The 10,671-nt window shown below is 60.4% G+C and overlaps 5 protein-coding genes across 5 annotated transcripts; 1 reads left to right on the top strand and 4 right to left on the bottom strand.

The window, feature by feature from the left end:
• Window positions 1-901: 901 nt before the first annotated feature.
• GLOTRDRAFT_69671 (serine carboxypeptidase) lies at window positions 902-3,329 on the top strand. The gene is made up of 11 exons (XM_007863314.1): window positions 902-1,268; window positions 1,332-1,438; window positions 1,499-1,540; window positions 1,597-1,727; window positions 1,788-1,898; window positions 1,954-2,053; window positions 2,115-2,205; window positions 2,269-2,411; window positions 2,474-2,552; window positions 2,612-2,990; window positions 3,049-3,329. The coding sequence occupies exons 1-11, from the start codon at window positions 925-927 to the stop codon at window positions 3,115-3,117; spliced, it is 1,596 nt and encodes a 531-aa protein (XP_007861505.1). The 5' UTR covers window positions 902-924; the 3' UTR covers window positions 3,118-3,329.
• Window positions 3,262-5,037, bottom strand: GLOTRDRAFT_90516 (ThrRS/AlaRS common domain-containing protein; the record flags this gene model as incomplete). The annotated part of the gene is made up of 5 exons (XM_007863313.1): window positions 3,262-3,318; window positions 3,423-4,041; window positions 4,097-4,449; window positions 4,503-4,846; window positions 4,899-5,037. The coding sequence occupies 5 exons, from the start codon at window positions 5,035-5,037 to the stop codon at window positions 3,262-3,264; spliced, it is 1,512 nt and encodes a 503-aa protein (XP_007861504.1).
• Window positions 5,038-5,166: 129 nt separating this feature from the next.
• Window positions 5,167-6,601, bottom strand: GLOTRDRAFT_119176 (uncharacterized protein). The gene is made up of 8 exons (XM_007863312.1): window positions 6,373-6,601; window positions 6,270-6,309; window positions 6,057-6,204; window positions 5,926-5,996; window positions 5,832-5,863; window positions 5,715-5,776; window positions 5,497-5,655; window positions 5,167-5,436 (listed from the first exon to the last, which is right to left on the bottom strand). Exons 1-8 carry the CDS (start codon window positions 6,569-6,571, stop codon window positions 5,413-5,415), a joined length of 735 nt encoding a protein of 244 aa, XP_007861503.1. The 5' UTR covers window positions 6,572-6,601; the 3' UTR covers window positions 5,167-5,412.
• Window positions 6,602-6,901: 300 nt separating this feature from the next.
• On the bottom strand, window positions 6,902-8,012 carry GLOTRDRAFT_125026 (uncharacterized protein; the record flags this gene model as incomplete). The annotated part of the gene is made up of 5 exons (XM_007863311.1): window positions 6,902-6,946; window positions 7,005-7,422; window positions 7,493-7,741; window positions 7,786-7,813; window positions 7,913-8,012. 5 exons carry the CDS (start codon window positions 8,010-8,012, stop codon window positions 6,902-6,904), a joined length of 840 nt encoding a protein of 279 aa, XP_007861502.1.
• Window positions 8,013-8,131: 119 nt separating this feature from the next.
• Window positions 8,132-9,840, bottom strand: GLOTRDRAFT_69668 (branched-chain amino acid aminotransferase II). The gene is made up of 5 exons (XM_007863310.1): window positions 9,662-9,840; window positions 9,531-9,605; window positions 9,324-9,467; window positions 8,725-9,262; window positions 8,132-8,666 (listed from the first exon to the last, which is right to left on the bottom strand). Exons 1-5 carry the CDS (start codon window positions 9,752-9,754, stop codon window positions 8,239-8,241), a joined length of 1,278 nt encoding a protein of 425 aa, XP_007861501.1. The 5' UTR covers window positions 9,755-9,840; the 3' UTR covers window positions 8,132-8,238.
• Window positions 9,841-10,671: the final 831 nt, after the last annotated feature.

Below are 10,671 nucleotides of genomic sequence, written 5' to 3'. Positions count from 1 at the left end.
TGACGTCAATAAAAGTGCTCGAACGAAGTGCACCAGACGTTCTGGAGAGGACCTTGCACAACTTTTTGAAAGTCCGACCGGATCAGTCCGCGTCCTCTCCAGAACGGATGGGTACGAGACTAGTATGTCAAAAGTTTTAATATTGGAATTCCGAGAAAGTAATCAGATAGCCTGAAAGCTATGGGCAATCCGAGCCGACTGGCGCTATTTTCGGATGCATTGGAGTCTTTGCCGGGGACGAGATACCATCACGCGTTCGGCTATGCCCGAGGCGTCGGTTTTGAGCGACCGACACCAAGAGGGGTGCAAGATCCAAATCGGGAACACGGACCTACCTTTGCACTGGGTCATTATTGATGTTCGGGGTCCTAGTACGCACTCTTTGCTCAGTTTCCCGTTAATCCTTGCACAGTCGCCGAATCAAGTCCCATATTGCTCTAATAAACGCTTGCACGCATGTAGTACGATATAAGCAATTTTATCATTTAGTCTATGTCACGATTTAATGCCTTCTGAATATCTGCTAGTACGCGCCGTCTGGGACGAATGTCAGACCTCGTGCTTGCCAGAAAGTCACGTGACACTGCGGCAAAGATGGGTCTCTAATTTTATTGTCGCTGTCCAAATGAGGTCCGATTGCGCTTCTGCCGCTGTCCGGCTCGTCCGTACACGGAAGGGGGACTCCCCCCTACCCCCTTTCCGGGGGTCCTGGAAAGTTGGAGGTCGGTGTCCAAAATTCTGGTTTTGCACCCCTCTTGACCGACACTGTAGACGACCACCATCAAAATTGACGAGCAAGCCGGCATCTCGGCTGATGCATTTAGAGTCGAATCTATCAGGACAGGAAACGACTCTAAATGCTTATAAGCAGGAGCTTTCGTTATCGTAGCTAACCTAGCTCGGCCGTTCAGCGGATTGCACTCGATGCACTTTCTCGCATGTGCGCAGAGTTGGGCAGTATGGCTAGCGCTGCTTAGCGCCGGCGCTCTGGCAGTGGGGTCTCACGACCAACGGCCATTCGTCTCCAACAGAGGGAGCGGAGGAGGAGCACACAAAGCTCGGGTGGGTGTAGGATATGTCGGTGGGCTCAACCCTCTGTCACACCAGGACTACGCCCCTTTCACGCTCGCTCCATTCGACGCCGAGTCATTCAAGCCTTACGGTCATCTGCCGTCTTTGACTAACGACTTCACGATTCTGCAACATCCCGCGTTCCCCAAGTACAGCGTCAGGATCAAGAAGAGCGACTTTTGCGACGGAACTGTGGCGTATGTGTCATTGACTCTCAGAAGATGTTATTTTCATGACTGATGCCCGGTATGCCAACACAGGGCGTACACCGGATACATTGATATCGAAGCTCGGCATTTATTCTTCTATTTCTTCGAGAGCAGAAGCGACCCGGCCAAGGACGACGTCATCTTCTGGACAAATGGCGGTACGCCAAAACGCACAGTACTACTTAGGAAGGACAAGAATACTAACTAGGTTACATCAGGTCCCGGAGGCTCGTCAACAATCGGCCTCTTTATGGAACTAGGTATGTCCCTGATTACATATTCGAGGCATAGACGAATACCGAAGAGTGCGACATAGGCCCATGCAGGGTCGTCAACGCCACAGCGACCGAGTTCTCCGAAGAGTCGTGGAACTCGAACGCTAACATATTCTTCATCGACCAACCCGTCGGTGTTGGTTTCTCCTATGCCGAGTATGGCGAGTACGTCGTACGTGCTCCGCTTGATCCACGAGGCAACTACACTCAAGGCAATGCCCACCTACCCTAGAGCACAACCGAAGAAGCGGCGAAGGACATCGCCGCCTTTGTCGCCATCTTCTTCGAGAACTTCATCTCTCTCAGAGGCCGGGCCTTCCACATGGCGGGCGAGTCCTACGGCGTACATCGAACCGTTATAGTGTCTGCAACGTCCACAGCGCTCACGTGTCTCGCAGGGACGCTACGTGCCACTCTTCGCGTCAGCGGTGTACGACCAAAACGCCAAACTCGTCGAAGCCGGGCTGACACCCATCAACCTCTCCTCCATCATGATAGGTTAGGTCTTCAAGTCATTTCGGGTCCTCATCTTGCTCCCTCATACGACTCCTGCCGCTAGGTAATGGCTGGACGGACCAATATGTCCAGTCTTTGGCGTACTATGACATGCAATGCGGCGGAGCTTCCTTTCCTCCCGTCTTCGACATCAGGTGCGTCACGAGGCACTCCAGCTATCGGAGGTCGGGCCTGAGTCAAGAGGATACATACTGCAGTACATGCGTGCGGATGAAGCAAGCCGTCCCGCGATGTGCGAAGCTGCTGCACGCGTCGTGCATGGACGTCTTCGATGGCGTCGGGTGCTACGAGGCAACGGCGATATGCGAGCTGGAGCTCCAAACGCCGTATATGGCCAGCGGTAAGACGCTCCATGCACCGACAGGTATCGGACCAAGGAAAGTAATTGCTGTCATGAGGCAGATAGGAACCCGTACGACATGTCCAAGAAGTGCGAGGGCGGAACAATCCTAGAGGGTAGCCTCTGCTACTCTGTCATCGAGTGCGCACCCATCGGCCTCTCACCGTTCACGCCCACTAATGCACAAATTAAAATCCCAGCTCCATCGAAGAATACCTCGCGCAGCCCTCCCTGCGCGCGCAGCTCGGCGTCGACCCGGCAATAACCACCAACCACACAACGCGCTCTGAGGCGGTCGGGGCACGCTTTGCCGCGTCGCTCGACGTCCTCCGCACATCGCACGACTACGTCGCCGCGCTCCTCGAGCGGCGCGTGCGCGTCCTGATCTACGCCGGCGCGTACGACTGGATATGTAACTGGGTCGGCAACGAGCGGTGGACGCGCGCGCTGGCGTGGAGCGGGCAGGCGGAGTTCGCGGGGCAGCAACTGAGGGACTGGGAGGTGGGCGGCGCGGTGGCGGGGAAGACGAGGAGCGCGCAGGGGTTCACGTTCGCTACCATTGAGGGAGCGGGGCATATGGTGTGCAGTTGAGCCCTTACTCCTTTATGGATCGTGTACTGATGACTGTATGGTTCAGGCTCCGTACGATAAGCCGAAGGAATCTCTGGAGCTTGTGAACAGGTGGCTGGCCGGCGAGGAGCTGTAACTAATAACCATTCATTGAACCTGCCTGCGTGACACATAAGAGTCCCTGTTAGCCGTCAACAGCGACTGCAGGCGAAGGGCTTCTGCAAATCCCACCACTTTCCGACGAGGTAAGAGTCTGAGCCTGGTGTAGTGCCAAACATTCCTACCAAACGGTTGTGATAGTAAGTGCCTCCTCGCTTGATACGAATACACTGGTAATCTTGCAACAAAATACCAACACAAACATAACAGTATAAAGCAACGGAAGGCTCTCCAACCGCCCAGCTACGCCGCCCCGCACACTTCCCCCAACAGCCGCCTCACCTCCGCTCCCTCCCTCTCCCTCCAAACTCCCGCAAACTTCCCGCTCCATCGCCCGCCCTTCCCGCCGCCCTTCACACCCATTTGCTTCAAGCGTTCCCCAACTTCTCTAACCAATTTATGGTCTGAGCCGAATACGAGCACGACGCTCGTGCTCGCTGCGGACTGGGATGAGGGTGACGAGGAGAGGGCGAGGAGATACCGCCCGGACGCGGAAGATACGAGGGATGTGGCGATAGCCGAGAGGAAGGATAGCGCAGCGGGTGTGTCGTCCGTGCGGTGTTTGTGCACTGCGTACACATCGTCCCCTCCCTTGGACTGCATATCCTTCAACAGCTCCCCCGCCACCATCCCCGCTAGCTCTCCCTCCACCTCCGCGACCCTCTTCTCCGCGCGCCGCCGCTCCTCCACGACCTGCCGCACGCGCTCCGGGACGAGCGGCGCGCCGCAGCTGAGCGTCGCGGCCGTGCTCGCTAGCAGGGCGTTGAGGGACCCGAGGTGCGACAGGAGGCGCGGGCCCGCGAGGAAGGAGAGGCGCACGGATGATGCGGAGGAGGTGGGGAGCGGGGGAACGAGGAAGAGCGGGAGGGTGTGGATGCTTGGGAGGTGCGTGCCGCAGCATCTGTTAGCGAGCATGGGTACGGAGGATAAGGAGGAGGGCAGGGAAGAGGACGCACGGATTGCGATCCACCCCGTCGATGACCACGACGCGCTTCACGCCGCCAGTGTAATCCTTCGGCACGCCCTTCCCCACCGCCCTACCATTCTCGAGCTTCTCGACCGCCTGCAGCTGCCCGTGCTCGCCACCATCCAATTCCGAGACCTCGACGTGCACCCTGCGCCCCTCGAATGCCAATTGACCCGCGAGCGCTTGTATTTGCGCCGTTTCGGCGGGCGTGAGCGCGCGCGGGAGCTCGACGGTGCCCGGCGCGGGCGAGGGGTGCGCGGGGAGCGACCAGGAGAGCGTGGGCAGCGCGAGATGCGTCTCCAGGAGCGCGGAGAGGACATGCTGCGCGGTGTGCATGCTCATCTAAACGTACGGGTGAGCCAGGCAGAGTGCGCTCGAACGAAAGACTGACTGACATGGTCGACCCGCCTTGCCCAGCCCTCCTCGCCGAGCGCGACGCGCACCTCCTCGCCGACCCCAAACGCAGTCGCACTCCCAGGCGCACAACGCACGTAGTGCACCGCGTGCCCGCCGACCCGCCTGACCTCGACCACCTCCCACGCCGCCCCGTCCGCCGTCGCGAGCACCCCGACGTCGGACGGCTGCCCGCCGCCCTCGGGGAAGAGCACCGTGTCATGCAGTATTATTTCGAGCAGGGGCCCGGGGTCGCTCGCTGATTTCTTCTTCTTGCCGCTGTCAGAGGCCTGCGCAGGGCGCGCGCTCACCACGCGCGTCGCCAATTCGCGCAACAACGGGTCTCCTGCGGAATTTGTTCATCCCTCGCGAAGCAGGCTGGGTGAGTACGAACGTACGCTGGCAAGCGAGCAGGCCGACGGGGACGGGCGTGCGGGCGTCCGTCGGGACCCGCAGCGTCGGCGAGACGATGCGGTGGTAGCACGAAGGCTTAGGGGTAAGAGTAGGGGGTTGTAAGACTAGCGCGGCAGCGGCCATGCTGAATGGGAGCTGTCGGACGGCTTTGGGTTAGTGGGACGAGGGCTAGGAGGTGTCTACGTAGGGTGACTCAGACTGTATTTATAATTGCGACTGGTTCTGAATTCGAAGGCGGGGCGATTAGCCCGGCTCCTTTATCTTATCTCGATCGTCAGGCACTGGAACTGCGCTGAAGCAGTGTGTAGAGTGAGTACAAGCAGTAGTAATGCAAATGAGCATGCTGTAGAGTACAGTAGTAGAAGTGTGAAGGTCCACGGAACCCGTACAAACCAGGGAAGCGGAAGCACGCGAGATACGGCAAGAATAACGAGTAGTCCTGCAAGTTCGAGTTCAATGTCTGCGAGGGTCCAACCAAACGTCCCTCCCCTCTCCCTACTAAGTCGGCACGAACACCATCGACTACACCACAGCAAATCATCAGCGGCCCGCGCACACAAAGAACAAAACGAACAGACGCACCACACTCGCCGGATTCCCCGAACGCGCGGCCGCGAACGCGGCGACGTCGCCCGTGTAGTACAGCTGCGAGGACCACAGCACGGGGCGCGTCGCCGGCTGGCCGCCGTCCGCGTTCACCCACTGCGGCGCGATCGCGAGCGTCGCCGCGTCGACGTAGAACTGCCCCGCCCGCCCGTCAGTCAGCACTGCACACACCACACAGCAAGCACGGCGCTCACGATCGTCGTCTCCGCGTACACGCCGTCCGTCGCGAAGTAGATGGGCGCGGCGCCCGCGGGCACTGCGGGGGGCGAGGGGGTCAGCCAGGGGCGGGAGGGGGGGAAGAGGGGGCTTACCTTTCAGGGAGACGCTGTGCGTGGAGAGGTAGCTGCGAGCAACGTCGTCAGCGCCGCGCGCCCATCCCCGCGCAGTCAGTCAGCTGGGACTCACTCGCTGCGGCCCTGCCCGAGCCGCGTGCCCGCGCTCGTCGTCGCGGCGCCCCAGTACCTGCGCGCGCCGTTCTGCGCAGATGTAGACGTCAGCCAGACACCCATACGCGCCACGACAGCGAGAGCACGTACATTGGTAGTCCACTCGAACGCCACCGGATTACCCGGCGTGTAGGTGAACGTCGTCGCGGCGTTCGCGGAGCCGACGACGATGTTGTTGTCTGCACGCACGTAGCCGGCGACGCTCGTGCCCGAGTAGAGCGCGATGTGCCCCGTGAGACTGCCATCAGCGCAACTGGGGTCAGCAAAGGCCAGAGACAAGGTGCAAGCGGGAAGGCAACGTACGGCTGGCCGGGGACCGGCGAGGTGCTCGTGCGCCGGACGCCTGCGCAGGAAGCGTGGAGTCAGTCATCATACACACCACGCCTGCACGCAGCTTGGTACTTACGAGTCGGCGAGTAGAGCGCGCGCGGCGGCAGAGGAGCAAGCCCCCTGGCGAGCCGCGCGCCGTTCGTCAGCGGCTCCTCTCCACTGGCACTTCGAGCAGCTATGGAGCCCGCGTCCCGGATGTACACGCGCGGCGAGGCGAGGACGGCCGCGACGAACGCGAGCAGGAGGACCGTGAAGAGTTGCGCGAGGCGTGCCATCGTGAGTGAGTTGAGGGGCAGGAAATTGCGCACCTTGTTTTATTGCAGCATCGTGCCTAGCCAGGACGCGAAAATGAATTCGACAAGGGCCAACGAGCGTCCGGAGCCTGGCCCTTCTGGGTCGTGACAGTCCTGACATTGACAAGTGACATACAAATGCCATTGATTGCCTTTTCCGGCGCGCGTGCCTGGCGAGGCACGTAGCCCTAACCCGAGTGCCAAGTCAGGTTCATTATCCATTCAAAAGTCTATTACGATGAGCACGCTCATCGTCTATTCAGTACAACAAGCAACGTGACCCAATGGCGATAGAGACCCGCTCACTAGCAGCTACACCTCGCCTGCCATCCACTCCGCGGGCTTATCGCACGGCGCCTGGCGCCCAATCAGCCTTCCCTTCCCTCCCCGCGCGCATGCCGGACGGTCAACTCACATATGCCCCGCCCCCGCCACAGTCGCGAACACCAGCCCCCCCTTGCTCTCGCCCCTCGTCCGTCCCGCCACCCTCCCATGAACCACCCACTCCCTCCACGCCCCCGCCCTCCACTCCCCGCCCCCGGCCGTCTAATTCACTTACCCACCGCGCGTTCCCGACGCAGTTGCACACAATGTCGTTCGCGCCGGCGTACACGAGCACGCGGACGCCGCGGTCCAGCAGCGCGGCGGTCGGCGGGTACAGCGCGTCGTGCGCGGCGGCGAACGCGGATATAACGGAGGGCGCGCATTCGGAGAAGGGAGGGGGGGCGCGCGGGTCCACGCCCAGGGCGGCGCGGGTATGCGCGTGGGAGAGGTACGCCGCGATGTCCCCGTCAAATGTCAGTAGATGCACAGACACGAGTGGAAAGAGCGCACTTGGTCTCGGGGTAGCACATTATGTATGACGTTCCGTTTGCACAATAATTATTCGGCGCGCCATAGCACATCGTCTCCTCGTACGCGCCCGCGCACTTCTTGCTCATGTCGCGCGGACGGGGCGCACCGAGCTGCATGAACAGGCCCAGCGCGGCGGAGCACCCGGGGCCTACCACACAGCCCCTGCGGAGAGCAAGCGACGCGGGCGCACCGCCGCTCGTCCAGAACACGACGTCGTCCCTCCCGGGGTCGCGCCGGCTCTCGAAGAAGTAGAAGAAGAGGTGCCGCGCCTCGATATCGATGTATCCGGTGTACGCGCTGCCTCGCCGTCGTCGTTAGCCCCGCGCCCAGGACGCACTCACGCAGCACCCGCATCGCAGAAGTCGCGGACTAGGTGTCCGTGAGAGCGGCGAGGTCTATGTAATGGTCAAGTCCATTCCATGCTTATGTAACGTAGTCTATGTAGTTTGTAGGCTTTGTCTTGCCAACGCCAGTAATCGACACCTTTCTGTTCATTCTCGTCCGTCTGCGCCTCGTTCGCCGCGCGTTCTGGTCCTAGGTGTTCGGGCGCGGTCCTCGCAACCGCCATGCCCGTGCGAGTCTACCGCGGCTGCCAGGGAGGGGAGAGACAGAGCCAGATACACTGGCAGGGGAAACATGGTGGTGCTGAACGCGTCATCCTCGAGCGCCCAGGATACCCGCTTCCTCTCCCAGACTCCCAAGGGCTCCGTTCCCCCTAGAGTCTGGAATGAAACAAAATATATGCATTACACCCGCCCATAAATTCTACATTATATACTTTTACTTCTATTCTTCTACGCCTCCTCCTCACAGCTGACACTCCACCGCTCCCACTCCGCCCGCCCCTCCTGGATCTCCACCACGCGCTCCCACAGCGCCCTCGCAACTGGGCCATACCCGCCCTCGTACTCCGGCAACAACACGTCCCGCACCTCCTTCTCCTCCTTCCCCGCCACCTCCACCTCGTACCCGATCCGCCCGACGGGCACGACGACGACCGCCGTGCCGACGCCGAACGCCTCGAGCAGCCGGCCCTCGGCGTACCAGCGCACGAGGTCCGCGACGGTGAGCGTGCGCTCGTGCGCGTGCACGCGTGTTGCTGGCGGGAGCGCGGGCAGGGCGCGCGTGGACGGCGTGTGCGCGCGCACGAGCGCGAGGCACGAGTCGCGCGTGAGCCCCGGGAGGATCGTCCCGTCCAGCGGCGGCGTGATCACGTCCAGGTCTGCGAGCCACGCGTCAGTCCATCACATACACCCCCCGCGTGCGAGAGCAACACTCACCGCCGTCCGCCCGCTTCACCACCACAAAGAAGTTCATCGCGCCCGCCTCCGTGACCTTTAGTCCCTCCAGCCCCCTCCCCTCGCCCTCCTTGAACAGCCACAGCACCTGCATATACCCCTTCTGCGCCGCGCGCTTCTGCGGCTCGAACCCCGGCGCGTAATTCAGCCCCAGCTTATACCCGCCTGTGCCCCCCGGCCACGCGCGCACCGCATCACACACACCCAGCAAGCTAATCGGCTTCGGGCCCGTGCGGAAGTACGGGCCCATCGGGCTGAGAATGATGTACAGCAGCGCGTGGTCGGACGCGGACACGCCGAGCGCGGGGCGCGTGCCGATGATGGTTGGGCGGATGTACAAGGCGCAGCCGCGCGCGCGGGGGATCCAGCGCCGCTCGAGGAGGACCATGCGCTTGATGAGCGCGAGGAGCGCGGAGGGCGAGAAGGGCGGGAGCGCGACGCGCGCGGCGGAGCGCTGCATGCGCGCCATGTTCAGCTCCGGGCGGAAGAGGCGGGGTTCGCCGTCGGGGCCGAGGTACGCCTGGGTGCGGTGTGGTGCTGTAGCGATTGATATGGAGAGTGGATGGAGACATGGTGCGCACCTTCATCCCCTCGAAGACGTTCGGGCAGTACTGGAAGCACGAGCTCGCAGGGTCGAGCGAGAGCGGGCCGTACGGCTTGATCTCGGGCGCGGACCACCCGTGCGCGGGGTCGAACGTCGCGACCAGCATGTGGTCCGTCATTTGCTATGTGGTGTCACGAAGATCGAGGTCAGATGGAGTAGCAATCAGACTGAGGACTGTACGCACTTGGCCGAAGACGAGCTCCTCGACGGGCGGGATGGGTTTCGGCGACTTCGTCAGGGTGACGGTGACCTTCGATGCCTGGCATAATCCGCAAGTAAGGATACATCCTATCGAAATACTGGGAAGAGACGTACATCGAGCGGCGCGAGATTGTTCGCGCTGAAGTGATTAGTGGCCTCTGGGTCGGCCGCCTTCGCGGATCCGTTGGGGACAGCCCCGTTAGCCATAGTCAGCGAGGAGAAGGATGGAGGAAAAGAAAAGGAACAAGGAGAAGGAGTTCTTATAAGAATTCGAAGGAGTCATCGTGGACGAGCGAGTCAATTTTGTCTTATCCCCTTGGGTCAGGGGCTAATTATCGCGCGTGTGAATACGAAGTGGCTTTGATAGACGCCCGTAGCGGGGCGAAGTGGACCCGCTTTGGTGTCAATGGATTGAGGAAATGCCAAGGGGCATCGCCTGGAGAATTCCGTGAACCCGACTACCTCGACCGCAGTTGGACTTACTTCGCCCTCCGATAAACACAACCAAACAACACCTAATGCGGTAGGTAAGTCAGGTGACCTCCCGCGCCGCCGGCGCCGCCTGAGGGCTTTCCCGCGTATAGCAGTCCTAAGTAAATAGTGGCTACAAATGAGCTCTAGGGAGGAGAAATAAACTATTCAAAAAAATTTGCTGCTTCTACATCTAAGAGAAATGAGCGTAGTCTGATGGACTCTCGACAATGTTAGACAGAAAAAGATACATAAATAAAAAATGCACTACCACGCCTTGAACTCTCGTCCACAACACAAATCACTAACGCTTTAACCATTAGACTACGAGGGAATACAGATGCAGCGTTATATAGTAATTATGTACTGCACAGCAAGGCAGATTTACATTAGTGTAAACGATGCTTCTCAATTTGGTAGTCGACACCGGAGGCCCGGCTCACGTGATTCACCTGCCTGATATGGGCGTGTTTGGTCGTGTTTATCGGAGGGCGAAGTAGCAAAAGCGCTCGACCGCCTCTGATCGGCGGTCATGGGGTCCTGCTCATGTAATCGCCCCATCATTGGTCAGAACAGCAATCTCGCGGCAACCGCGATATTTCACCGACCGTAGATTAGATCACGCCGCTGTGGAAAATGAGACATTGGCAGCG

This window comes from Gloeophyllum trabeum (assembly GCF_000344685.1).
Source record: "Gloeophyllum trabeum ATCC 11539 unplaced genomic scaffold GLOTRscaffold_00001, whole genome shotgun sequence".
Lineage (NCBI taxonomy): Eukaryota > Fungi > Basidiomycota > Agaricomycetes > Gloeophyllales > Gloeophyllaceae > Gloeophyllum > Gloeophyllum trabeum.
This window is presented reverse-complemented; position numbering and strand designations above follow the sequence as displayed.

Coding starts and splice junctions, on each gene's coding strand:
- GLOTRDRAFT_69671 (XM_007863314.1), top strand. CDS start 925: ATGCACTTTCTCGCATGTGCGCAGAGTTGGGCAGTATGGCTAGCGCTG. Junction 1,728..1,787: donor CCGAGTATGGCGAGTACGTC/GTACGTGCTCCG, acceptor CACCTACCCTAG/AGCACAACCGAAGAAGCGGC. Junction 2,553..2,611: donor CTCTGCTACTCTGTCATCGA/GTGCGCACCCAT, acceptor TTAAAATCCCAG/CTCCATCGAAGAATACCTCG.
- GLOTRDRAFT_119176 (XM_007863312.1), bottom strand. CDS start 6,571: ATGGCACGCCTCGCGCAACTCTTCACGGTCCTCCTGCTCGCGTTCGTC. Junction 5,997..6,056: donor CGTTCGAGTGGACTACCAAT/GTACGTGCTCTC, acceptor ACATCTGCGCAG/AACGGCGCGCGCAGGTACTG. Junction 5,437..5,496: donor CGGGGAATCCGGCGAGTGTG/GTGCGTCTGTTC, acceptor GCTGTGGTGTAG/TCGATGGTGTTCGTGCCGAC.
- GLOTRDRAFT_69668 (XM_007863310.1), bottom strand. CDS start 9,754: ATGGCTAACGGGGCTGTCCCCAACGGATCCGCGAAGGCGGCCGACCCA. Junction 9,606..9,661: donor ACAATCTCGCGCCGCTCGAT/GTACGTCTCTTC, acceptor GGATTATGCCAG/GCATCGAAGGTCACCGTCAC. Junction 8,667..8,724: donor GGTGAAGCGGGCGGACGGCG/GTGAGTGTTGCT, acceptor CGTGGCTCGCAG/ACCTGGACGTGATCACGCCG.